This window comes from Petaurus breviceps, unplaced genomic scaffold (genome assembly GCF_028583685.1).
Source record: "Petaurus breviceps papuanus isolate PSGF00001 unplaced genomic scaffold, PetGlider_PUasm1.0 178, whole genome shotgun sequence".
Classification (NCBI taxonomy): Eukaryota; Metazoa; Chordata; class Mammalia; order Diprotodontia; family Petauridae; genus Petaurus; species Petaurus breviceps.
Genome location: NW_027185777.1, coordinates 15,059,629 through 15,086,143, shown reverse-complemented (window position 1 = coordinate 15,086,143; position 26,515 = coordinate 15,059,629). Strand labels below are relative to the sequence as shown.

The 26,515-nt window shown below is 39.8% G+C and overlaps 1 protein-coding gene across 1 annotated transcript in view; it reads right to left on the bottom strand.

Moving 5' to 3' along the window:
• Positions 1-1,600: 1,600 nt before the first annotated feature.
• MSRB2 (methionine sulfoxide reductase B2) overlaps positions 1,601-26,515 on the bottom strand; it is a 26,833-nt gene continuing 1,918 nt past the window's right edge. Inside the window, exons 2-5 of the mRNA XM_069086296.1 lie at positions 22,575-22,669; positions 17,520-17,596; positions 5,300-5,447; positions 1,601-1,846 (exon numbers count right to left, since the gene is read on the bottom strand). Coding sequence (XP_068942397.1) covers positions 1,748-1,846; positions 5,300-5,447; positions 17,520-17,596; positions 22,575-22,669 — 419 coding nt within the window. The 3' untranslated portion in view covers positions 1,601-1,747. The remainder of the gene's footprint in view (positions 1,847-5,299; positions 5,448-17,519; positions 17,597-22,574; positions 22,670-26,515) is intronic.

Sequence of the window (26,515 nt, the reverse complement as noted above, 5' to 3'; positions counted from 1 at the left end):
TAATTACGATGATGCTGTTGATGATAGTGAACAAGGCACTTGGGGGTAAGCAGTACTTAAGAGAAGGGGAGGCTATCACTTATATGGAGACCAAGGTTCTCTCTTCTTTCTCCTCTAGAAGCTTCCTCGCACATAAACGCTCCATAAATGTTGCACTTGACATGAATGGCAAATGAAAAGGCCAATGGGGAAAGCAAAGGTATTGTCTCTCTGCTACTCCTAATTCCTTAACCCTGTCCTGCCTCCTTCTGAGTGCTGCCTTTCTACATTAGATTGCAAACTCCTCTAGGGCAGACTGGTTTTCTTTTTATCATTGTGTCCTCAGTGCTAATGAACATAGTACATGTTTAATCAATGTTTATTGGACTTGGTACTAACTGGTAAACTCATTGAGGAAAGAAATTATATCTTAGTTCAACTCTGTACCCTCTCCAATGCACAGAACAGACTGCCTGCTTTGTATTAAAAGTTAACAGAAACAACTCATCCATGAAAAGACGTGGAGGCCAACCCAGCAATCCTCTCTCCCTTATGTTGTATGCTTTCTCCTATTTGGATGGTCAATTTATTGGCATATCAAACTATCTTTGGAAATGCAGGTATTTGTTGAGTATCATTCCTCAACATTGGAAAACAGTTCTAAGCCCACCTGGCTTTGTCAATTTGGGCGAAAATCTCTATTGACTTAATTCCTCAGGTGGTTTAGTGTTGAAGCAACACATTTCAGAAATAAGTAATTTGTCTCCCAATCATTAGAAAAGAATTTAAAAGCAAGCCTTTGGAGCCCATAATTGAAACTGTCTATACTATTGCCAAGTCTAACAAAAGTGGCACCAAAGGGTTTTGAATGAATTTAAAAGTATGTTCAAGTAGTTCAGTTTGTGGGCTTTTAATGGCAATTTATATTTTCTGTAACAATCATAATGAATTGTTAAGGTGATTTATAGTCTTATAACACAATCACAGCGGGACATACACACACACACACACACACACACACACACACACACACCACAATTTAAAAAACCCAGGGGATGCAGAAGTTGATGAGGGCTATGTACAATAGACATGCAGAATTGCGCAGTCTGCAAAGCACTGCACAAGGTGACTGACTGATCCGTCTTACTTCACTAGGGATGGCCACAAACTTCTAGGCAGAAAAGAAGCTGGCGTGCCAAGCCAGTCAGTTCTAGGTCTACCAATAGTAGTTGCATTTATGTAACATATTAAGGTTTACAAAGTGCTTTACGTGTGTCAATCAACTCATCTGGTCAAAAAAGCCATTCCTGGCCACCACTCCATTACATATATTGTTTCCCCTAATAGAATTTAAGCTTTCTGAGGGCAGGGATTATCTTGCTCTTTTGCATTTATATCTTTAGTGCTTAATATGTACTAGTAAGCACACAGTAAGCACTTAATGAATGTCTTTTTCATTTATTCAATATTAAGAAAAAATGTAGTAATTGCTAACATTTATGTAGCCTTGTAAAGTTCACAAAGTGCTCTCCTTAAAAACATGTCATTTAATTTCACACCAACCACTGAAGTAGGTAGTGCGGGCAATGTCACTCCCTTTTTATCAATGAAGAGACTGAGGCACAGGCAAATTTAGGGATTTATTTGCCCTGGTCACACTGCTAGTGTCAGGGTAAGATTCAAACCTGCAACTCTCTTGAATCCAAATGCAGCACTTGTTCCCCTAAACCATGTTTCTTCATTTCTTCAGATTTTGAGTGCATCAGTTTTAACTTGGTTTAAACGTCAGGGCCGCACTGTTGATGCAGAATCTCTCTCCAGTAGGTTCAGGCCCATCTGGAAACACGTGCCCCAAGTGAGCTTCACACTGCCAAAGGCAAACTCATCATTAGTAACCAGAAGTGCTCTGTGGCCTCATTCAGATAAAAACAAGCCAGTGGTTTTTAAACAAACGTTTAGCAATGTCTTTTGTTCTATCATCTTGGTTTCCAAATATATTCCTTCCTGTAGGAGTGTGCTGTTAAATGTTTAACAGCCGACTCTCCAAAAACCCAACATGCTTTTGATCTGCATCACTAACAATTTCCTCATCACTTTCTTAAGTCTAGACATTCAACAAAACAGTAAATCAAGCCCTGATTTGTTGCATTTGTTGACTTCTGAGTTGTGAGTGCTCACACTGAAAACTTGATAATTGGCTCTTTTTCTAGGAATTATTTCCCCTGGCAAGTGAGTCATCCCTTGGAACAAAGATTAAAAAAAAAAACAAGAGAGAGGAAAAGAGTTTAACAATAGCAAGTGACACATCATCTCTGTCTGACAACATGTGCAATATTCTACCCACATAATGTGCCCTTTGCCTCTGCAATGAAGGGAGGGAGGTGAAGTTTTTCATTTTTTTTTCATGGCTAAGACTGTGCATTGTAATTTATGTAAAAGATAATTGTACATTTTTATCATAGAAGAGGGTCTGACTTTAGAGAATGGGGGGATTCACGTAAGAGATAGAGAATTTAAAGGACCTTATGGACTATCTGGTGGCACCCCAATATTTCATAGTGTTTGGTAAACCTAAGCACTGTGTCTAGGAGAGTTATCATCACCATCATCATCATCATCATCATCATCATCAATGAATAAAACAAGATTCATAGAGATGAAGTGAATTTCCTAAAGTTATTAACAGATGCCAAGGGGCAGAGTTATGAATTGGTACCTAGGTCCTTTATTTCCAAATCTAGCTCTCCAATGCAACTTGCTACTTAACACATGTCTAAAAGTAAATGTTGTCCCATCAGACTTTCCCTATGGGAAACTCCTTCCACCAAAGCAGACTGAAATCTATGACTTGAAAAATTCAGGAAGATTCCTGAAATACTTTAATGGTTAAGTGCTCAGAGCCACACAGCTAGTGTTAAGAGGTGAGATCTGAACCCTAGTCCTTCTGCTTCTAAGCTCAGCACTCTAGCCACCATGCTACCTACTGCCATCTCTAAATCCTCAGGACCACCTGAAAAAGATACAGAAGGCAGCCATGTGCCTCGAAAAGGTTAAACCAACTGACCATAGCAGACGGATATTTTTGAAACCTACACATTCACCACAGAATGGTTCAGTAGAAAGAGAGATGGATAAATGTGTAGTCATAGCACCTGAATTTAAATCTTGTGTGATCATGGGAAAATCATTTAACTTCTTTTGGTCACACACCAAGGAGAGCTAATTTATATAGCACTGACTATATGCAAGGCACTAGAGGTATTGTGCTCGCTGCCATGGTCTCCCTATCCGAAGAAGGTGGTTGGATTAGATGACTATTCTGTGAGCTTCTCAAGGATAGGGGTCTTAGGCCTTTCTTTGTATCTCCAGGGCTTAGCACAGTGCCTGGCACACAGTAGGCATTTAATAAATGTTTATTAAGCCCGATACCTAAAGTCTCCACAGCTTTGGTCCTATGTTCTCTTTAGCATATTTTTCACTGGATCATATCACTTTACTCAGCTCAATTGCCTTTAATATTTTCCTCTTGGTCTTTCAAAGCACTTAACAACATGATATCCTTCATGGTGACAATATGGTGCCATGGAGAACAAGCAAGCTTCCATAAGCAGTAAGATCTGGGCTCAAGTTCTGCCTTTGAGCACATATTGGCTGTGTGATCCGGCATAAGTCACTGCACCCTAGGCAGCTCTCTCAGAACCTTCCATTGCAGAAGAGATGATTGACTTACATTTTTTTTTAAGCAATCGGGGCTAAGTAACTTGTTCAAGGTTACATGGCCAGTTATTTCTGGGTGTGGTGCTGAGTATCTGAGCCCAGATTTGATCCCCAGATCATCCTGACACTGGAGCCTGTGCTCTTACTCGATGTGCTACCTGGCCGCCCCTTGACTTACATTTTTGAAGGGCTCTCCTTTATCTAGAGTTTGCCATGCCAATGAAACCACAGATCTACCCTTAGATCTAGACCTAAAGTGAAATAAACACAACCTCACCTTCAGGGTCCCTTACTGCATCTGAATCTTACTTTGACACCATTTGCTTTTTTTTTTTTTTTGGAGGGGGGGAAAGCAGGGCAGTTGGGGTTAAATGACATGACCAAGGTCACACATCTAGTAAGTGTTAAGTGTCTGAGGCTGGATTTGAACTCAGGTCCTTCTGACTCTATGACCAGTGCTCTATTCACCGTTCCAGCTAGCTGCCCCCCCCACCCAAATTTGCTATTTTTTAAAAGTATTTAAGGAATAATTTCCCCCTTTGAAGACAGTGAGGGATGGTTTTTATTCTTGTCTTCATTTTCCCAGTCCCTAGCACAATGCCTGACTTCAAGTAAGTGCTTATTGTTTTTCTAAGTAGGAATGAATTTCCAGAATGCTACAAGCTTCCAAGAGAGTTCTCATTAACAGAAGGAATTGAGCACAAAAGCTAAGAATTGTCTCTTCATTTTCAAAAAATGCCATTTGCCTCCAGCAGGGGTTCTTAACTTTTTGTGTGAATATGGCCCCTTTCTCACAATAATATTTGTAAATGCTTAAAATAAAATACATAGGATTAGAAAGAAAATAGATTATTTTATAAAACAGTTATCAGAATATGAAAAAAAAAAACATTCCAGCCAGTCTGCTTTCTTGGAATCTTAGTCTGATTTCTTTTTTTGCTTGTCTGTACTGATTTACAAGATTTTCTCATAACTAAACATTAACCATTTTCTAGCTCCTATAAAGGAATTGCTAATTGTTCACATGACTCTTGGTTAAGGGTGATGAGAGAGAAGATTCTATTATATAGCACAGATGAAGGGCGGTATCTCATGACTATACAAATAAGGTCGGCTATAGCTTCTTTCTTCTAGTAGTTTGGTATACTCCTCCTTAATGCTAGTATGAGGGCACAGGTGCCTTGGCAAAGCCTTCATCCTAGGGTGAACCCCAGGGGACAGGGAGAGGTGGGAGGGATCACTTTAATTTCCTGTCCATTCCCAAGCCTGATTCCGATCCTGCCCCTAATCCACTAGGGAAGGCTGAAGCTGGAGAGATCAAGGCTTGAGAGGGTGCCTCAGGAGGATTGTGGATTTACTTCCAATCTTGAGAACCATGTAAGAGGGGCTAGAATTATTTGAATTTTTTTTATTCTGAACTTAAGGAACAACAAATAAAATTATCATTTCAGAATTACTTTTTAAGTTGATAAATGATGAACAACGTGTGTGAAGTAGTTACAAGACAGGTCCTGTGATCTGATGTTAAAAACTGGGAATGTAAACAAAAAGGATGGAGGAAAGTACTTAATTCTACTTCTGGGTAATTTTAAAGTAAATGCACCTGTTTGCAAACCACCTCTACTCGAGTTTTCTGCCGGGAGTAGTCTGGACGCCTCAGGATATTGGCTTCACTTTCATCAGAGCCAGATGTGCCATGAGCCTCGGTGAATGAAGGCCACCCAGTGCCTGAGCAGAATTTTTTTTCAGAACTGCAGAACAAGAATCACACTTGTTATTAAGTAGTCCACTTAATTATTACCATGCAAAGCACATTCTGCTGGCTCATTTTCCCAGCCAAAAAAAAACCCCAAAATGAAATCCTGTTTCCTCTCTTTGACCCACATCAGTTTCTTGTTGTACTAGCAGCATGGCATAGTTAAAGGCTGGTCTTAGTGCTAGGACCTGGATTCAAAGTTAGACAATACAGTGTGGAGAGTGCTGGACTTGGAGTCAGATCCTTCCTCAGACACTTAGTAACTGTGTTATCCTGGGCAAGTCACTTATCCTTTCTTGGCCTCCGTTTGGGTTGAACTCAATGACCTCTTAGGTTCCTTCTGGCTCTAAATCTCTTGCCTTTTATTACTGCTTAAGTGAAGGGAATTTAAATTGTTGATCTTACAGGTCAGCACAAAAACTAGCCACCCTCTCCACCCACCCCCATAACATTTAGCATTAAAACTGTTGAGTAAATCATTTAGTTACTTTCACAATAAGATCCAGCTCAACACTGTATAATAGTTACATCTTACAGTATCATAACATGTTGGGATAATTCAGCTGTTACAAATATGGCCATGGGATATTGGCATGATAGATATGAACACTGATGGGAAAACCAGAGGTAATGATGAAGGGAGATGGAGGACAGAAAGATTTGTTCCCTTAGTTTTCACTAAATCAAACCAGTAAGAAAGTTGACTAAGAAAGTCATATGTTTAAAAATGCCCTTTTATTAAAAGAGGAGAGAGAGAAATGGAATCCTTTACTTTTAGTGATCAAATACTTCCACATATAGTCTATATAGTCTCTATTACAAACCCAGAATTTAGAGTATGATGCCTATCAGCCCCACTGTGTGATGAAACAAGCCACGGATGGGAAACATGGTTTATTATTTTTATTAGTTATGTGACTGTGGACAAGTCAATTAATCTCTGTCTGCCTCAGTCTCCTCAACTATAAAATGGGATAATAATAGGACCTGTGTCCCAGGTTTATTATGAGGATCAAATAAGGTAATATTTGTTTTGGAGGGGGGGAAAGCAAGGCAATTGGGGTTAAGTGACTTGCCTAAGGTCACATAGCTAATGAGTATGTCATGTGTCTGAGGCTGGATTTGAACTCATGTCCTCCTGACTCCAAGTCTGGTGCTCTATTCACTGCACCATCTAGCTGCCCCAAATAAAGTAATATTTGTAAAGCTCTTAGCATAGCCCTGGCACTTAGCAAATGTGCTAATTTTATATCCTTCCTTCATCCCTTCTTCCCTTCCTCCATCCCTCCTCTCCTCCCTCTATCTCTATGCCTAATATTTCTCAAAACAAAAAGTATTCTAAGACACAATACTCATCTAATGCTATCTAGCCTAAAAAAATAAAGAGCCAGGAGATGTTCTTTTATCATGCTCCTCCTCTGCCCAGATATTCTATATTGACTCATATTTGCTGATATTTACTAAGAAAATTCATCTTATTAAACTAGTTTCATAAACGATCAATCATATTCATCATTAAGGCTTGAGAACTTGAGAGAAACAGTTGTAAATAATTCTTAATTCCAAAACAATAAAAAGCTAAAATTTCTAAAGTTAACAGTTTTATAGGAAGAAGCCCTTTGTAGACATAATTAACAGAATCTAGATATATGCCCTAATTGGACAGGCCTAACTTGTTATAAGCATATAAACAACTTGATTTAGGAGGCTTTAAAATATAAGAGCATTTAGAAAAAGTGGGTCCCTACATTTAAGTGACTGGCACACTCTAAGGAATACAAAGTAAAAAATTGCATTATTCTGGACCTATCCTAACTTATTTTTAATTTCAAATCCTGGAAACTCCCTACTCCCCCAAATCAATACACAGTGACACCTAGTGGTACATGGTAAAACTCACATCTCAAGAAATTTTTCCATTAATTTTATGGAACTCATAGCAGGGTTTTAAGCAATATCCTTTACTTGCCTACTCCATATATCAGACAAGGATGATTTGAAACCAAATTTAAGGAGAAATTTTCAGTTAATATCTATTTTAAGGATAATTTTTTAAAAATTGCAAAATGTTTCATGGCCCCAAGATAATTCAAGGAGTATCCAACATAATTTTACATTTCCAGAAAACAAAACATTTTCATGAGCACTTTGAAAGTTAGCTCATGGAACAGGGAGACTGTTACACAACTCTTACGAAGCAAGACTCCTAGAGCCCTCCTGGCCATTCATTACTTTTCCCTAAGCTTACAAATAAATTAAGAGTTCCCAGACTTGAATTTGGGTAAATGGGAGCTGCCAAAGAAGTCACTCAATGTTCAAGCTAATGATCGCACAGTCTTATGAATGAGTCTGGAATGTCAAGGACTTCTTGTTCGGGATGGAATCAGGAAAAGAGGGCAGAGTGATTAGTTCTCACTGTTAGGGTTGGATAGACAGCTCATGGTCATTCATTCATCCAACAAACATTTATTAAAGGCTATTGTCATGGTTCAAACCAATTTCTATGGTTGACTATGGGTCAAGTGGGACATCTTGAATCGGAATCCTAGCCCAGCTTGGAAGTTTGCCTACAAAGTGGATGGGGAGATAAACATGAACAAAAGGTGCCAAGGCTGAAACTTCTTAAATCTAAGCCATCCTTTGAATTCCATTTCTTCTTCTCTGCCTTTAATAAAAGGGGACACTTTTTTACTTGCCTTTTTAACACATATACCTCTACAGCCAACTTTCTTATAGGTTTACTTTAATGGAAATTTAGTGGACATACTTTTCTTTCCTCTATCGTCTTTTTGACATACCTCTATAGAGACTGGAAACCACTTCCTGCTGAGTGTGTGTGTGTGTGTGTGTGTGTGTGTGTATGCAGGTTTTACTTCTTTATTAAGAAACACTTTCCCCAGACTTTGCAAATTGGATACTTCCAAGAAAACCAATTCCCAATAAAACCCAAACTATACATACAAGAAAAACTGTCAGAAGAGCTCCTTCCATTTGGGAAAAAGGGAATTTTTTAAAATTACACATTAACAATGTCCAGACCTCACACAAAAACCCTGTGAAATTAATTTTTGACTACTGAAAATTTAGTTTTCAAGAATTAATTTTTCAATTTTTTTAAAATACAAAGTGGCATGAACTTCTTTCTCTATAGTGTTCAGTCTAGAGTACAGTGAATAAAGTGTCCACATATGCTGAGCTAATATCTATGAAAGGGCTATTTGGCTTTGAGGTATATATCTAGTTTTCCTGGTCTACAAGGTAGCATCAACCATGCCTACCTTCTGAGTGGCTTCCTTCCTCACAGGAGAAGCTTGATGGCTAAGAGTGAATCTGGAGCATGTGCAGCAGTCCTAAACTGTCAACATCTAGTGGCATACCTGTGCTAAGTTAGAGTGCATGGTTTGAATCAGTGTGAATAAATGCTTTTCTAACATCTGTTTCTGTGGAAGTGCAGCCTCCAGCATGGAAGCTGTAATGGTGTAATGTAAGGCCAAGGAAAGGCAACTTCCCAAGGTTCAGAATACCAGCATAGGTGCTCTCCATTTTATTCAGCGACAAACCAAGAACAGAGAAGATCAAAACATGACATCATTCAAAATACAGCATTTACTAAGTGTGATTAAATAATCTCCAAGTACTACCCCACCCCAGGACCTTCCAATCATTCAATCAATTACAAAGTCTCTGTTCTAAATACTACTCCACCCCTAGGCTGTACCTTCATTTAGTCCACCACAAAGCCCCTCTTCTCAAATGGAGATTAGTTTCCAATCATAAGTACATTCATTTGTTCAACCATAGAACACAAAAAGGTCAAAAGTTCCCCACCCCTGGATCACAATTGAATCTACCCCAGAGTTACATCAAGTTTAAGCACAGCACTTAATACCCAAATGGAGGTCTTTTCTTCATCTAGACATGAGGCAAGTTCTCAGCAATCTTAGTTCCTGGGGAGACAAGGCTTAGCAAGGCCACAAGATACATTGCCAGTCTCTTCATTAATTCATCCTTTGTCTGTAGAACAGTCCTAGAACCCCTGAAAACATTAGCAAAACCCTCTCCCAGGATTTCTGTAAACATACAACAAGAAAATCCTTCTTCAGGGCTTCTGAACCAACAGAAAGGTTCCCAGACCCCTGCAACAACAGCACTGTCCTTCACCAGTGGACAGTATTCATTCTGTCTGCAGGACAGTCTCCAGACCCCTGCAACAACAGCACTGTCCTTCACCAGTGGACAGTATTCACTCTCTGTCTGCAGGACAGTCTCAGGGCTTCTTAACCAAAAGCCAGGTTCCAGGACTTCTTCAACAAAAGGACTGTCTTTCACCAGTGGACAAATCTGGCAAAACAACATCAAAACAGACAGACAAAGTACCAGCAAAACAGCCATGTCTCCTCAGTCCTTGGCAGCTCAGGGGGCAGGTCTCAAAAGTCCAGGGTGACTCAAAGTGGCACTCAACAATCCTCTCAGTCTCTCTCTGCCTCCACGAGGTGCTGCTTCCAAAAAGTTCTTCTGCCTCTCTCTTGTGCCTCTCCAAATCTACGTCACCAGCTCCTCCCAGTTCAGGACTCTCTTTTCACATCAACAAGTCCATCCCACAGGTGGGATTAACAAGCTCTGGGTTTTAACACAATCAATTTGAAAACCAAGCCAATACAGGGGAATCTTTATATTCCATTACTATCACAAATAGGGAATCTCAACTCATTGAACTGTAGTAAGAAGACGATAAGAATAACAGCTTACATTTATATAATATTTACTACAACCCTGGGAAGTAGGGGCTATTATTATCCCCAAATTACAGATTTCCCCGAGGGAAAAGGAGGCTAAGTGGCTTGCCCACAGTCATATAGCTGATAAGTGTTTGAGCCTGGATTTGAACTCAGGTCATCCTAACTCGAGATTCAGTGCTCTTATCACTGAGACACTTTGCTGCCACTAAGTGGAAAGGTTTCTGGATCTGGAGGCACAATACTTGGGCTCAAGACTTGACTCTTCCACTTACAACTTGAGTGATCTTAACCTCTTTGGGTTTCAGTTTTCTCATCTATAAAGCAAGGTGGTTGAATTAGATGACCTCCCAGACTCCCTATGGTTCTAAATCTGTAACCCTAGTGTCCAATTATGAAGAGCAGACCAAAGGACTCAGAGTAATGAGAATATATAAAAGGATATAAACATTTCTAAGCATTACAAAATGTAAAAATAGATAAGTATATAAAATTTAAAAGGTTTTATACAAACAAAACCAATGCAACCAAAATTATAAGGAAAGCAGAAGACTGGGGAAAATTTTTTACAACAAGTATCTCTGATAAAGGCCTCATTTCTCAAATATATAGAGAACTGAGTCAAATTTATAAAAATACAAGTTATTCCCCAATTGATAAGTGGTAAAAGGATATGAACTGGCAGTTTTCAGACAAAGAAATCATAGCTACCTATAGTCATATGAGAATAATGCTCTAAACCACTATTGATCTGAGAAATGCACTTAAAACAACTCTGAGGTACCATATCACACCTATGAGAGTGGCTAATGTGACAAAAAGGAAAATGCTGGATGTTGGAGAGGATATGGGAAAACTGGGACATTAATACACTGATGGTGGAGTTGTGAGCTGACCCAACCATTCTGGAGAGCAGTTTGGAACTATGCCCAAAGGGCTATAAAACCACATATCCTTTGATCCTGCAATACTACTGCTAGTTCTATATCCCAAAGACATCCAAAAAAGGGAAAAGGACATAATTGTACAAAAATTTCTATAGCATCTATTTTTTGCTATATTGGTGGCTAAGAATTGAAAATGAAAGAGATACCCATCAATGGGGAATGGCTAAACAAGCTCAGAAAAACCTGGAAAGACCTACATGAACTAATGTATAGTCAAGTGAACAGAACCAGGAAAACATTGTACACAGTAATAGCAATGTTGTTTGATGAAGAACTTCGAACAACTTGGCTGTTCTCAGCAAGATAATGATCCAAGACAATCCCAAAGGACTAATGATGAAGTATAATACCCACCCCCAGAGAAAGAACTGAGATTGTTTGAATACAGACCAAAGCATGCTATTTTTCACTTTCTTTCTTTCACTTTTTCTTTTGTTTATGTATACTTTTACAAAATGATTAATATGGAAATGTTTTACATAATTGCATATGTGTAACCTATTTCTCATTGCTTACCATCTCAGGGAAGGGGGAGGTGGGGAGGAAGAGAGGGAGGGATAGAATTTGGAACTCAAAACTTTAAATAAGAATGTTTTAAAAATGCTTCAAAGCTTAGTGAAGTCAGGATTTAGTTTATGTTGGTACTCCCTCTACAAATTTCAGATTGCAATTCCTCTATATAGATCAGATAATTTTTATGAATTGCTGTAGCAAAAAAATAAAAATAAAACTTGTCATCCTTCAGTCAACCTTGCAAAGAACCTCTCCTAATTTAGCTAGGCTGGTCCTTAAACACTCAGAGCATCACAGGATAACATATTTAGAGATGAAAAGGATCTCAGAGTCCAACCCTTTAGTCTTAAAGATTAAGAAACTAAGGCACAAAGAGGCTAAGGGACTAGTACAGAGTCATTAGTAAATGTCTGAGGCAGGATTTGAACTTGGCTCTTCCTGCCTCTGAGTTCAGTGCCTTATCCACCTCAGTCTGTCCTTGGGCTTAGAGTCCTTCCAGCTTGGCAGAGCTTTTACTCTGATGCCATACTCTTAAGCATTCAGGGTCATATTTCTATACTGCAATGATGCATCAGGGAAATATTCACCGCTTATATCTTCTTAGGGTTAGGAACTTTCCAATGTGGCATCTACACTATTCCTAGTGTTTCTCTTTATCATATTCTTCATCAAAATGAGGTATTATCTTCATTTCTCATAATATACTTAAGTTCAGTCAAGTCATCAAACTACAATGTATTTCACATCAGAACAAGAGTAAAGAAAAGAAACAGATCAGTCTTTTTTCTTCCCCTTTGCTTATTAAGACTTGGTGAGTCTTATGGTTAAGTGAGCCATTGGCCCTCACTTTAGCTTTCTATCAGGAAACCCCATGGACCTAGTCTTCCTTTTTTTTTTTTTTTTTAAGTAATCAGGGTTAAGTAACTTGCTCAAGGTTACACGGCCAGGTGTTTCTGGGTGGGTGCTAAGTGTCTGAGCCCGGGTCGTTCTGACACTGGAGCCGGTGCTCTTACTCGCTGTGCTACCTGGCCGCCCCCTAGTCTTCCTTTCTGAGGGCAGTGTCTAGCCCCCAAAAGCTCTCTCTAGTGAAGAGAGTTCCCTCAAGTCCACACTCTCCCTGGACAGAACTTCTCAAGAGGTCTCTGTTGTAACTCTTCACCTTGGAAGACTTTCAGAGCTATCCACTTTCTATCTGGAGAATCTGACACATGTTCTTCCCCCTGGCATTATTCTCTCTCCAGTTTCCCTTTTGTCCTTCAAAGCGAGTGAGCTATAATTATGACAATAAACAGCGTCTTCTCCAGACCAAGTTTGAAACTCTATGTTTCTGGAGATCCCTGCATTCTTCATATTATTTGAGGGATTTTCTGTGTAGTCCCAACCAAAGGAATTTTAACACACAAATGAAGATCCAATAAGTAGTTAATTCTTCCTTTTCCCTACAAACCTTTTTGAAGCTCATTCATAAATGCTATCTCTTTGTCTTAATAGCCCTAGAAGCATGTGAATATTTGTATAACTGCTTTTTTTTTTTCTTGCTCATATGGACATTTATCTTTCTTAACTTCATTTTCTTTAATGCGTTTGCATGTCAAGTGCCTTCCTTATCTTTGGGCTCTTCAAAAGAACAAACATAATTTCCTCCTTTTTGCTAATATTTCATGCATTTGCATTTATGGTTAAAGTTAACTTTGCAGGATATATTATTCTGGTGTGAAAACATTTTTCCTTTACTTTTTAGAATATCATATTTTAATATTTTCCTTTTGTTTCTAGCCTTCAGAGATTCTGATTTTTCTTTGATCTGTGAAGGGATTCTATTGGACTGCTTACAAGATTTTTGTTTGTTAAGTATTAGAATTCTGGAGTTTGACAGTGATGGTTCTGGATGAGTTTTCTCTTTCTCAATACTCCAAGGAGCCTATTGGTCTGTATATTTACCCTCTGTTTCTAACACTTCTGGAATAGTTTCTTGCATGATTTCCTGAAGTCTGGTATTCAGAATTTTCATTTCATTACATTTTTTCCACTAGAGAACTGTGATTTTCCACTTATCTGGATGCAAAGTCCGTTTTGTTGGCTTGTAGAAAGATCGGTTTCCTACCAATCTTTTTGTTTTGATCTAACAATCTTTCTTCCATTTCTGCATTTTCCATTCTCTTTTTCTCCCAGGGAATCTACTGTTTCAGAGAGATCCTCCGTAGCTTGTCCTTATCTATTCTCATTTGTCTTGCAGGTTTCCTTTTATGACAGTTCTAGTTCTCACCCTTTTTTTTTTCCACTAAGACTTTTAATGTTTTGCTGAATCACTGTGAAGTTTCTTGCATTTTTTCCCCATGATAACTTCTGGGAAGTCTCATGGTAATTGTTGCTGTATATTTCTTCTCATATAGGGTTTTAGAATAATTTCATTCCATTTTATTTATTCATTATATTGGAGACTCCTTTGGGTTGAGTGCCCACTTTTCTTTTCCAATCAATATCTCTACTGGCTTATTTTTTTGAAGGGAAGCAGTTTTTCTTGTGATGAGTTTTTTCCTGTCCCTCCTCTGTCGCTGGTTGCTTTTCTTTTATTCTATTAGTTGCATATCTTGCTATTTGGAAAGATGCTGGAAGTTGGGGGTAGGAAGACTTAACCATCATGAGCCCTCAGTAACCTTGACAGAAGTCCTCAGATGCTACACCTTATAGGTAGCATTCATATAGTACTCTGAGGTTTGCAAAGCACATTAGACACATTACCTCAAACTCCTTGTCGCCTGAAGCAGCTTTTCCCCAGTTTTTGTTAGGACTAATGAATAAAGTTTCCCCTAATATCCAGCCTGAAATTTGCTTTTCTGCAGCTTCACATTTCTCCTGATTTTGCCACCTCGGACCAAGAAGAATAAGTCTAATCTTTCCTTTATATAACAGCCTTTAAGACGCTTAAAGATGGCAATGACATCTATCTTCCATATTATTTTTTCCAGATTAAACATCCTCAGGTCTTGCAATTCTCTCGAATCGTATTGTCTCAAGTCTCCTCACCATTCTAGTCATCCTCTTTTTGAAATAATCAGCTTGTCGATGTCCTTCCTAATATGTGGTTTATATCCTATCTTATTTTTCTCACCTGTAAAACAGGGCTACTAGCTCAGCCAACTTCTGAGGGCTGTTGAAAGAATCAAACAAGATTAAAATAAGTCCACTTTGTGGACTATAAACCACTCTGGAGAAGGAAGAAGTCACTAACTAATTGCTTCCATTTGTAGAATATATATTTCCAATTAATTCCACATATGCGATCTCATTTGATCTGCACAAAAATCCTGTTGTTGCTGAGCTATGCAGGGCAGCTATTATAATCTGTGAATTGACCAACTAGCAGCTATTAATCATAAGTTTGGCAAGAATCCTTGTTACATAAATGATGAAATCGGAGTCTCAGAGAAGTTGAGATTTGAACAGGGTCTCAGAGTTTATAATTCCCTATTAAGGGCTCAGTACTATGGGAACACAGATGTATGATACAGCTCTCAACCCTTAACTATCATAGACAAAGCTGGAAAAGAACTTGAATGTCATCTTAGTGTTTTGTTTCACAGGTGAGGAAACTGAGGTCCAAAGAATGGCTTGCCAAAGGATACACTAGTAGCAGAACAGACTTGATTCAGATCTCCTGATTCTGAATCCAGAGTTCACTCCATTACACTATGATTCCTTGACAATCTGACTGGGACAGAATTAACCAGCAACAGGGAATAAGTGGAGAAAAAAGAAGATGTTGAGTATCTGGAAAAGAAGCAATTAAAGGTTTTAGGAATATGGTAGGACTGGAGCTGGGGGCTTAAAGGATGAGTGTGTTTTAGATAAGTGGAAGGAAGGAGAGGGGAACAATGTGGCCAAAGATAGAGAGAGAACATGGAATGGGCAGGGCAAATACAGGGAACTGGTGAGTAGCCCCTGCCTGATTGGAGGGAATGGTCTGAAGAGAAAACACTGACGCCACCTTATGGATAAAGGGATCGAGGCACAGGAAAACACACACACACACAACCCCAGGCACACAGAGTGGACCAAGGCAAATAAATTGAGAAGATTGGAGAGGCTTTGAACTTTCAAAATTTACCTTATGTGGCATGGAAAGGTAGTTTTCTGGCAATAAGAACACATACATTTACAAAGTTTCCCTGATTGCTCCTCTCTGCCCCTTCGATGTGCTGTGCCCTGGGTGACTGCCAACCTTACCTACCCTTAGTTCTCACTCTGCTGACAGAGTTAAATTGACAATCCATTCAAGGAAAGACTCCTTAACTTTTCTCATCAATGTCCAGGATAAAAAGAAAAAAAAATCTAATCAACATACAGTATCAAGTCAAGCCTTTTAAAAACCTATTGAGGCATTCTTCATTTTCTTGCCTTTCAACAAGCAGGATCCTGCTAAGACTTTGCACCTGGGAGTGTGCACATCTCATTGGCATTTTTTTAAATCTAGGGCTGTTCTGGTGCTCAGGACATGTTTCTCCATCTTTATGAGACCTCAGGTCTCTGGGATAACCAATGTCAATGGCACTGTGGAAATGTGATTTGCAAATTGTGTAAAAATTAACCTATTTAGCCTCAATTACCTCACATCATTTTAGGGATGCCTGCCACCTCAGATCATTTCTCACAAGTCACTGATGGGGTAAATGAGTCCAGGCAGGGGCCTGCCTATCAATGAGAATGAAGGAAAAATCAATCCTAATCTCCATTCATCCTTTGATGGCAGGGGTCTGGCCTTCCCCAAGTCCTAATGCAGCCCACATTAGCTGCAGCGCTGGAAAACCCAATCTGTTCAAGGCTAAGGGGACATAATGAAGTACTGTCTAATGGAAGATTCACAGAGCTGGCTTGATTTATATTTTATTCTAAACCAATTTAGAGGAGATGCACAAGAAAGGAAAACATCTTTGAAGTTCTAAAAAACAGGACTTCAAAGATGTTTTCCTTTCTTGTTCATCTAATCTACTTTTTTTTAGACTGTTTCCTGCATGTCTAAACAAAAAGCCTTTGTTGTGAGAGTTCAGATCCTGATTCACTTAAAAGAGGCTTTGAAATCAAGGGACAATTTAATTTACTTTTAACTCTATAGAAAAGGGCATAGTATTCACCACTGTCAAGTACTTTGGGGAATCTATTCTCATAAAATTCTACATTTCTTAAATTAATTTATAAACCCATTTTCTCCAATAGGGTTACCATTTTCATCTCATGATAATGGAGCATTATGGGATTTTTCCCCCATACTTTTTTTTCCTTAAAAATTTCTCCTGATTTTGTCTTCAGGTGTCCAATAATGTCACTTACTTGTATTTTATAATTATTGGGCACATGGCAGAAAAAACACAAAGCTAGATTAAAAATAATCATAGGTTCACATTTTGTAATAATATGTTGTAAAAATAACATTATTTACCTTAAGGCTTCTTAACTTTTTCATGTTTTTCATGGATACTTTTTTTATGGATCCCTTTGGTATGCTAGGGAAGACGATAGACACCTCATAATAATGTTTTTAAATAATTGAAGGAAATGCTCAATTTTAGTTAGAGGTTAATGAAAATAACGATGTGATTTTTCCCCCTCTGAGTCCCCACATCTAAGATCCCCCCCAACCTGAGGGTTATGGACCCCTTCTTTGAACAGATATTCTGCTCAAATTCTCTCTATTACTTGCAGCAATTCCCAGATTTGAGTAATTAATAATAATAATAATAAAAAAGATTTCAAGCCTTTGGGCATTGACTTCAGGCAGTTATGACTTCAGGTCAGCACACAGTACCAAGCAGGGTTTGGAGCATGCAGAGCTTGCCAGGTATGGTGAGCTCTCCTCTCTCTTCTTCCTCTTACCTGAACAGTGGGCTGTCACAGCAAACACAGTGATACATTCCCCGCTCTGTATTATTCAAAAGGGCTCCACTGAAGGGCTGCAAAATAAAAAAGGCTGTTGCGTTCTAGGATCCATGTCAGGAACAAGTTCTACAGTATCATATTTAAAAAGCAGAGACAAGTCTTAAAATTAAGTCCACAACTCAGAAACAGGCTGTGCCTCTAGGAATCCCTGTGCCAACCGGACAGGCAACCCAAATATTCCCGGTGAGAAAATTGCATCGGGCTTCTCTAGAAAAAGCCTGCAGGCTTATTTACAGCTCAGTCTTTATTGTGCCAAATATTCAAATTATGCCATTAATAATGCTTTGTATTTATATAACACCTTTCATCGAAGAACTTCAAAGTGTTTTAAAAAGCAGGAGACCAAAGTCTCATCCTCTGCAACTGTATAAGGTTTCAGCCTCCCTTCCAAAGGAGCTAATTCAATAGGAATCTACTCTACCGGGCTAAAGCACTTTGAAATCCCCAATTAAAGTGGGAATATAAATATATAAAAGCATAGCTCAGTAAGGAGGGGGAAAGGTGCTCTGTCTTTAATATGCTCCATGTGGAATTTGAAATTCTGCATACTTAAAACATGTTAAATATGAGGCTGGGCTCTCCTGATGATCATGGTGGGCATGTCCCAATTGGAAATCAAGTGCTTCTGGAACTCTGTATCCCCAGTGCCTGGCCCATAGGAGATGTTTAATAAAAGCTTTTTGATTGACTTGGTAGCTGCATTAACTCATCGTGATCAGGCTTTATAACTTTAAAAGGAATTCAATATGGAAGTGGAGAACCATTGAGGCATGGAGAAACAGTCAATGATTAAAGTACAATATGGTGAATGCAGGCCACTGCACATGGGAACCTCTCTTTGTCAATTCTTTGGGCCAGCTCTCTCCTTTGAATCCTTCTCCTATTCTTTACAGCTCCAGAAACACTCAGTTACTAGCCCAGGGCTAGGTGAGAACTATGAATACTATCTAATAGAAAGTTTGGGTCCAGCCCCACTAGGCTAGCCAAAAGTCCTAACATGAAATCGCTAGCAGCCATGGGAAATCAAACTTGGGACTTCAGAGCTTCTCATGTGTTTCGGACCCAGAAAACTCAAAGGTCAAACACCCAGACTCCCTATGGTAGTTTTATCACTGTGTTTTGTAGTGTTCTGCATAAAGGACAATTTCAAATTAACCTAGTGAGCAGACCATCTGGGCACATTTGGACTTTTTCCCTCTGCAAACCCTAAAATTAGCTGTAGAAATCAGAGCTGGATCTTCTGCCAAGAGGATCTGGCACCTTGCTTTATGGGCAGTCGCACCCTGAGCTTCCGTCAGGAGCACTGATTGGCATCTGTAACGAAGGGAAGTTTCTTGATTTTGTGAGGCTCGGAACTGGGCTCAAAAAATATAGCAAAGGGGCATTTTTATTTGTATTTTTAAAAATACCCAACCTGCACACTTCAGCAATCAGACTATACCCTTCCTATCTGCTTATCCAAATATTACTCATTCTTCAGGGCAAAACTAAACTAGAATTTCCTTCACTTTCTCTGGCTCATGGCCATCTCTCTCTACACTGACGTCCTAGACTATATAACCCTACCCTATAACACTCCCTTGTCACTTAATCATACACTACCTTATATTGTCATTTAAGGTCCAATGGCATATGACTGATCTCCTTCAATTGAGCATAGGCTCCTGAAAGGCAAGAACTGCCTGGCTGATACTGCTGATACTTTGTTTTTTGGGGTTTTTTTTTTGTCTTTTTGGAGGGGGTAAGGCAGGGCACTTGGGGTTAAGTGACTTGCCCAAGGTCACACAGCTAGTAAGTGTTAAGTATCTGAGCCCAGATTTGAACTCACTCCAGGGCCAGTGCTCTATTCACTGTGCCACCTAGCTGCCCCCTACTTCTTTGGTTTTTGTGAGGTAAAATTAGATGGAGATAATGTCCCTAAAACACATTCTTTAAATCTTCAAGTACTCTAGAATTGTCAGCTATCATCATAATTATCATTCCATGTTGTACAAAAGCACTTGGTAAGTCCCTAAGTGTATATAAGCTATTAGGATTGTAGGCTTTCGGGATATTTATTTAATAAATCTCATCAGGATCTCACAAGTTGGACACATGCTTTTTTTTAAACATGTAGAATACGGAAAAGGATCAATTCCAAAAGGATTTGCAACATGAGTTCAGATTATAAACTGTCTTCATTTTGTAAAATAGCCAAACACACAGGGTGTGTTATATATGCCATCTGCCTGAGAAACCCACAAATTTATTCTACTAAACATCTGGCAGTTCATCTCCAGTATCTAATACACACAGCAAACGTTGTCTGGCAAATGGGCCCAGGAGCCCTGGGGGTGGCAGCGCCTCTCCCACCACTGTGTGCCGGGCTTCTAGCCCTCACGGCCATCATCCAGGGAAGCAATTCCTGCGGAGAAGGGGCTGGCCAAGCCCACCAACTGCCAACCGACTGCATGACACACACCGGGCAGGCATGCCAGCCTAGCTAACACAGCAAGGAGCCCAGGGGGTAGGGGGGGGGGAAGAGACAGAGAGAGACAGAGACAGAGAGAGACAAAGAGGGAGACAAAGAGACAGAGAGAGACAAAGAGGGAGACAGACAGAGATAGATACAGAAAGAGACAGAGAGAGGAGAGAAACAGAGAGAGATATGGATGAGGCAGGCACAGAAAAACACCACCACCACTATCTTGACTGCTATTTCCCCTTGGACCCCTGATGGAGACAGTCCAGGACTCAGCCCCAGAGCCTTGGGCAGATCATCGCTTCCAGCCCAGTGCCCTCAGTCATCATTGTGGGAAGTTAACCCCCGTGGAGATGCAGCCTGGCAACTGCTTCTTTAGGGGCTGTAGCCACAGCTAATGATGACCCAGAAAAGAGTTCTTGCCACCAAAGTCCTTAGCACTGTCAAATGGTTCAATGTTAGAAAGTGATATGATTTATCAGTGGAGATGACAATAAAGAAGATGCATCACCATCTGCTTTCCTTCTGCCCTGTAAGGACCATGGGACCTTTCCATCTGACTTGCAGCTGAAACCTTCCATATGCTTTGTCCTCCCTCATTGTGTGAGATCCTTGAGAGCAGGGATTATCTTATTTTTCTATGTGTATCCCCAATGTTTTGCTCATAGTAAGAGCTTAGTAAATGCTTTATTCATTCGTTCATCCATTCATTCCATACTTGAGAATTGGGCCTGGCTTAATAAACTCTGGAAGCACCCCAAAGTACCCAAAAGACAATTGTAACTCACTTGTACTTTGGGAGGTACCATCCCTAAACCTCTGGGAGTGATGGGCAAGGTATGGCGGTTTTATTAATTGCTTGCCTTCATTTTCATAAAATTTTCCCTTGAAATATGCCCCCCCCAAGCACTCAGTAGTCTATAGCAGATGAATCAGGCCAGAGGAGACCATTTCAGATATAGAATGGGGGGGGGGGGTTGCTGTTATAAAAATCATCATTATCATCATTTCATTTAACCCTCACAAAAACTAAGTGGATATTTTTATCCCATTTTATTGCTGAAGAAACAAGAGACCCAAGATACTTAACCCAGGTGCCACTACTTAAATGGATTAGCCAGGACTGGCATTTAATTCAGAATGCATTTACTCCATACCTACTATCTTCAGGGTACTATGCCAGGCATAGACCTGAAATCTGCCTCTACTCTCAGCCAGCTGGTACAGTGGGTAGAACATAAGACTTAGAGACAGGAGGACTTGAGTTTAAATCCTGCTTCAGATACTCAGACCTTGGACAAGTCACTTAACCTCATTTAGCCTCCGTTTCCCCTGTAAAACAGGGAGAATAATAGCACCTATCTCACTGGGCTATGGTGAAGATCAAATGAGATAACATGTGAAGTGCTTTGTAAACTTTGAAGTATTATATAAATAGTAGCTAGTATTATTTATCACTGTTTTCTTTTTTTTTTTAATTAAAAAACAATTTTAATCATTGTTTTCAATTCCAGGGTTCTTTCTATTGTAAAGCAGAGCATATCTAAATAGATAGTCATATGAATTTGCACAGGCAAATAAAAGAAAAACTACAGATCTATTAGAGCCTTCCTGTGATATGGCCTTGATTTGAGCCAATATTTAATAATACTATCTCTTCTGATGTTTAGTACCTAAATCTCCATCACAAAGAGTCTTATGAGGAAAATATAAATTTACATTGTTTTGGATGGATTACAGACAGAGGCAGAGAAGAATAACTCACATTTGCATATCACTTGAAGGGTTACAAGGAATTTACTACCAGTATTATCCTGGTTCCTGTTTTATAGATTCGGTGAAGATAAAATCTGAGAGAATGACTTGCATGTGATCACGTAGCTAAGAAAGGGCAGGATCAGGATTGAGATGAAGTCCTGAACTGCATTCATCACATCACCCTTCCCCCTACCCCCACCAAAAAAGTGGTAGAATTGAACTGGATGAAATGATGTTGCCAATAAGAACAGAGATAAATGATCTCTCTTAGGCGATGACCAAATGCTTAGATTGTTTGGAGGATAGCTTTATTAGACAAGCATTTCTCCCCTCTTGGGGGGAGAGGTGACCTGGTGCAGTCCTCCAGATTGGGTCTTTAGTCAGAAGACCTCAGTTTGAAGCCTACTTCTGCTCCTTATTTATTGGTGTGGCCACAGGCAAGCTTGGTTTCCTCATTTGTAAACTGAGAAAGTTGAAGTAGATTCTCTCTAGGGTCCTGTCCAGATATATAGTCCATGATCCCATAGTGGAAAGGAAGAGGATTGGGGGTCAAAGGACATCCCTGGATATAATCTTGGATTTGGGACTATGACCTTCTAGCTGGATTGCCAATCTGAGCCTATTTTCCCATTTGTCAAATGAGAAGACTGAACTTGACAATCTGTTAAGGTTCCCATCAGCTCTACACCTAGGTTCCTATCATCTATTCCTCTCCCCTCCCCTCTTCTGAGCTTCCTTCCCCCATCCCTCCCTGCCCATATGGAGTAATTTACCGGTTCCGTTCCCTTTTCTCTAGTGACGTAATATTGCTCTGGAGTCAATTTCTTTTTCCAGTCAGCGGCTGGCTCACCATTCTTGTTGAAAGACCCTATATTATTTTTAAAAAGAACATTTTTTAAAAAGCATGATTCATTTTATTTTTTCCTTTTTTCCCCATTGGTCTTACATAGTGTACTATTCATCATCTTGTGGAAAAGCAAAGAGACATTCAGTTCCTTTCTTCCCAGACTCTCACCCTCCACAGTGACTGGGGACACTATAAAATAATTTGAGGGACTCATTGATTTAATGAGAAATTTAATAACCAACAGGAGTCCAGTTGTCCATCCTTGCTAGAGGCAGCTGGGGTGGTGGGAGTGGGGGAGTAGGGAAGAGATTCATTGCTGCAGTTATATACTAAAAACAGCTGAGTAAATCCTGATTGAGCATCTAAGGGTAGCATTTGACCCTTACTATTCTCTCATTGGTTCCAAAGAAATATTTCCTATCATGGGCATAGCTAGGAGCTATTACAAGAGATTTTATAGAAAGATAACTCAGAGTTGCTACACATCCCTATCTTACTTCAAAAACTAACCATGCCTTTGTTTACCAAGGATGGATGGAGGGCAACTGGGAAGGAGTCATTATGGGGGGGTGGGGTGGAGATAGATGGAGACACAGAGAAAGAGACATGGAGAGAGAGGAGGCCATGAGGAGAGAGAGGGATAAGGGGGGGGAATGAAGATGGGGAGACAGATGTATGGGGGGAGGACTGAGGGCACAAACTTCTAGAGGAGATGGGAGAGCTGTTGTTCCTTCTTTGTTTTCAAATAGGACCAATTGCATCACAGGTGATGTCTTGATTCAGTGATGAATTGGATTTAAGTGAGGCAGGATTGCACAAAGTCTTCAGCCTCTCTCTCTCTTCCAGAGTCACTGAAATCCAGTGGTAGGACAGAAGTCAAGATGATGGTGATGGCCCATGGCATCTTTGATGTCTGACCAAGCTCTAAGTGCTCCCTAGCCACCTTCAAACAAATCATTTACATCTACCCATTTTGCCTGGGGAAGTCTTTCACATGCTTGGAGTAGACACCCCCCTAAATCAGAAAGGGGTTTGAGGTTGTTGGTTAGCTTCAACTTGGTTTAGCCCAGCTGCTGAGATGGTTTTACTGGGCAAGGGGGAGGAACAGGGGTGGTGAGTGGGGAACATGCTACAACTTCTTGGAGCCACAGGTGAGAGCTGAGTGCCAAGTGGGCACCAAAGGCAGATGAGCAGCCCTGAAAAGGGCTCAGCAAGCCCTCACACAGAAGTTCTACTCCTCCCTGATGACTCCATACGCCTCCCATTTGAGATCACAGTACCAACAGCCAAAGAGAACGGGTTCACCTTGGCAAGGAGAAAGTCTACTTTCTCAGAGATTGACTCTAAGGAAGAGCGAACAAGGGCTGACACTGAGAGAATTTGAAGGGTAGACTTGAGAAGAAGAGGAAGTTTGAGATTCTGTGGTCAATCTCACAGCCCAAATCGATCATACTAAAATGAACTGGAGAAGATTCATTTCTGCTGTAGAACTGTTCTCTGTTAAGTGAAGTTAATTCACTGTCCATCTATAGGCTGTAGGTCATCAATGGGCACAGCAAGGTTAATAGATCCAGTTAGTTCCCAATGATTGGTATGTGTATTATCTAGGAGTAATTTTTTTTGGCTCCATAATAACATTCTGCCCTTGTCCTCCTGCAAACTGGTATGGACCTAGGACCATAGATCTAAAGGTGAAAGGATACCTCGGTGACCTTCTGACCCAACCCCCTCATTCTACAGACAAAGAAGCTAAGACCCACAGAAAAGAAGCAATTAGTCAAGGTCATATATGGGTTACAGATGGCAGAGTCAGGATTTGAGCCCAGATCCTTGGCATCTAAAAGGAATATACCATCCGTGGTATCCATCAGCCTTCTCTCCCAAGATGACAATTGCCTAGAGGGCACTGAGTAGTTAAATGACTTGCCCAGAGTCATAGAGATCATCCATTTAAGGCAGGACTTGATCCCATTTCCCTGAGAATGTTTCTCAACCATAATACAATATTTTAGGAGGCGAGTGTGCTAACAGATATATTTTCCCAAGTCAAATGAATTTTTTAATTTTGAACGATCATGGTTCTGGATCAATTTTGCCCTCTTTCATTAGCCCAGATGACAATTAAGAGTTAAATTCTAGGGCCTCTGCAAGTTGCTTAAGTATGCACACACATTTAACAGGAGAATAACATAGAGGCTGGAGAGAAAAATATACCCATTTCCACACCCCTGCCTATACAGGTGTAGCTCACTCAGAGTAAAGCTATGTGTAGGTATAATGATTGAAAATGGAATTATATTTTTAAGTGATGTGGAGGAGGGTATGACTTAAGGGAACTGAGGTGAAATTTCCTAAAAAGCAGAGAAACTTTTTTATAGCACAAATTACTTTTCTGCAATTCCTCTACTGCTTGAGGGTGTGTATGTGTAATGAATGGTGGAGAAAGAGCTGGCCTGAGAGAAAGAAGTCCTGCCTCTGACAGTGTCAGAGGCTGAGTGACCCTAGGCAAGTCATTTAACTTTCTAAAACTCTAACATATAGAGCAGGTACTAAAATGCATTGGTACAGGGATTTCCCTGTACTGATGAAATCACAAGTTTAGTTTTTTAAAAAATCCTCTGCTATATAAATGGAAGGGTCTGAACACTGGCTTTTTTTGCAGTAATGAAACTGGCACTTTTTTTTGGATATTTAGTAGCTGAAAGCACCACACTGCTCATTGACATTTACAAAACAGACTAAAGTTCAACAAAATCTTTCTCCTCATGACCATTTGTGAGCTTCCTAAGATTCCAAAGCAGTTATGAACCGTTTCACAAATGAAAGGTTAAACAGAGTATTAGAACACAGTCATACTCCAAGAATTATCAAACAATTAAAAACAAAACAATCAACTTCAATCTTTCCTACCGACACCTCATTTAATGTGCTAAAATTAGCCTAAATCACTAATGCTCAGTTTAGTGTCATTTTGGAATCACATATTCAAAAAGCCACTTCAAAGGTCATCTAGTCAATAACTTGCTTGAGGTATAAATCTCATCTATCATCTACAGAACTCCTTATACCTATGCAGATGACTCCTAAATCTAGGCAGCCAGCCTAGTCTCTCTCCTAACCTCCAATTCCATATCACAAACCATTTATTAGGCATTTTGAACTGGATATCCCCTTGGCATCTCAAACACAACATGCCCCAAATAGAACTCCTTATATTTTTCCAAAAACCTGCCCCTCATCTGCATTTCTCTCTCATTGCTCAGGTCAGAACTATTTTTCCAGTAACCAAGGTTCAAATTCCATAGAGTTAATCAGTTGCTAAATCTTGTTTTTTTCTCACTCCAAGACATTTTGCAAACTCACATGGCCACCAGTCACCATCTCTTGCCTGGACTGTTATAGTAACTTCCTTTTTAGTATTCTGGTCTTCTCTCCCCAGTCCAATCCATGTCCCACATAGTGGCCAAAGAAATTAAGGACAGATGTGACCAAATCATGCCCCATTCAAAAAATTCTGGTAGCCCTCCATTACTTCTACTGTCAAATATAAGCCCTTCCATTTGACATTCAAAGTTCTTCACACCTGACCCCTGCCCACCTTTCCACTCATTTTACACATTACTCCTTTCTGCACACTAGAGTCCAGCTGTTCAGCACATGTGATGCTCCATTGCCTTTTTCAGGGCCATCTTCCAGGCCTAAAATGTACTCCCTTCTCATCCCAGCCTCTTGGGATTCCCAATTTCCTTCAAGATCAAGCTGGGATGCCATCTTGTCATCTACATGAATCCTGCCCTGAAACATCCTTATCAGCATTTTGTATCTATCTATCTATCTATCTATCTATCTATCTATCTATCTATCTAT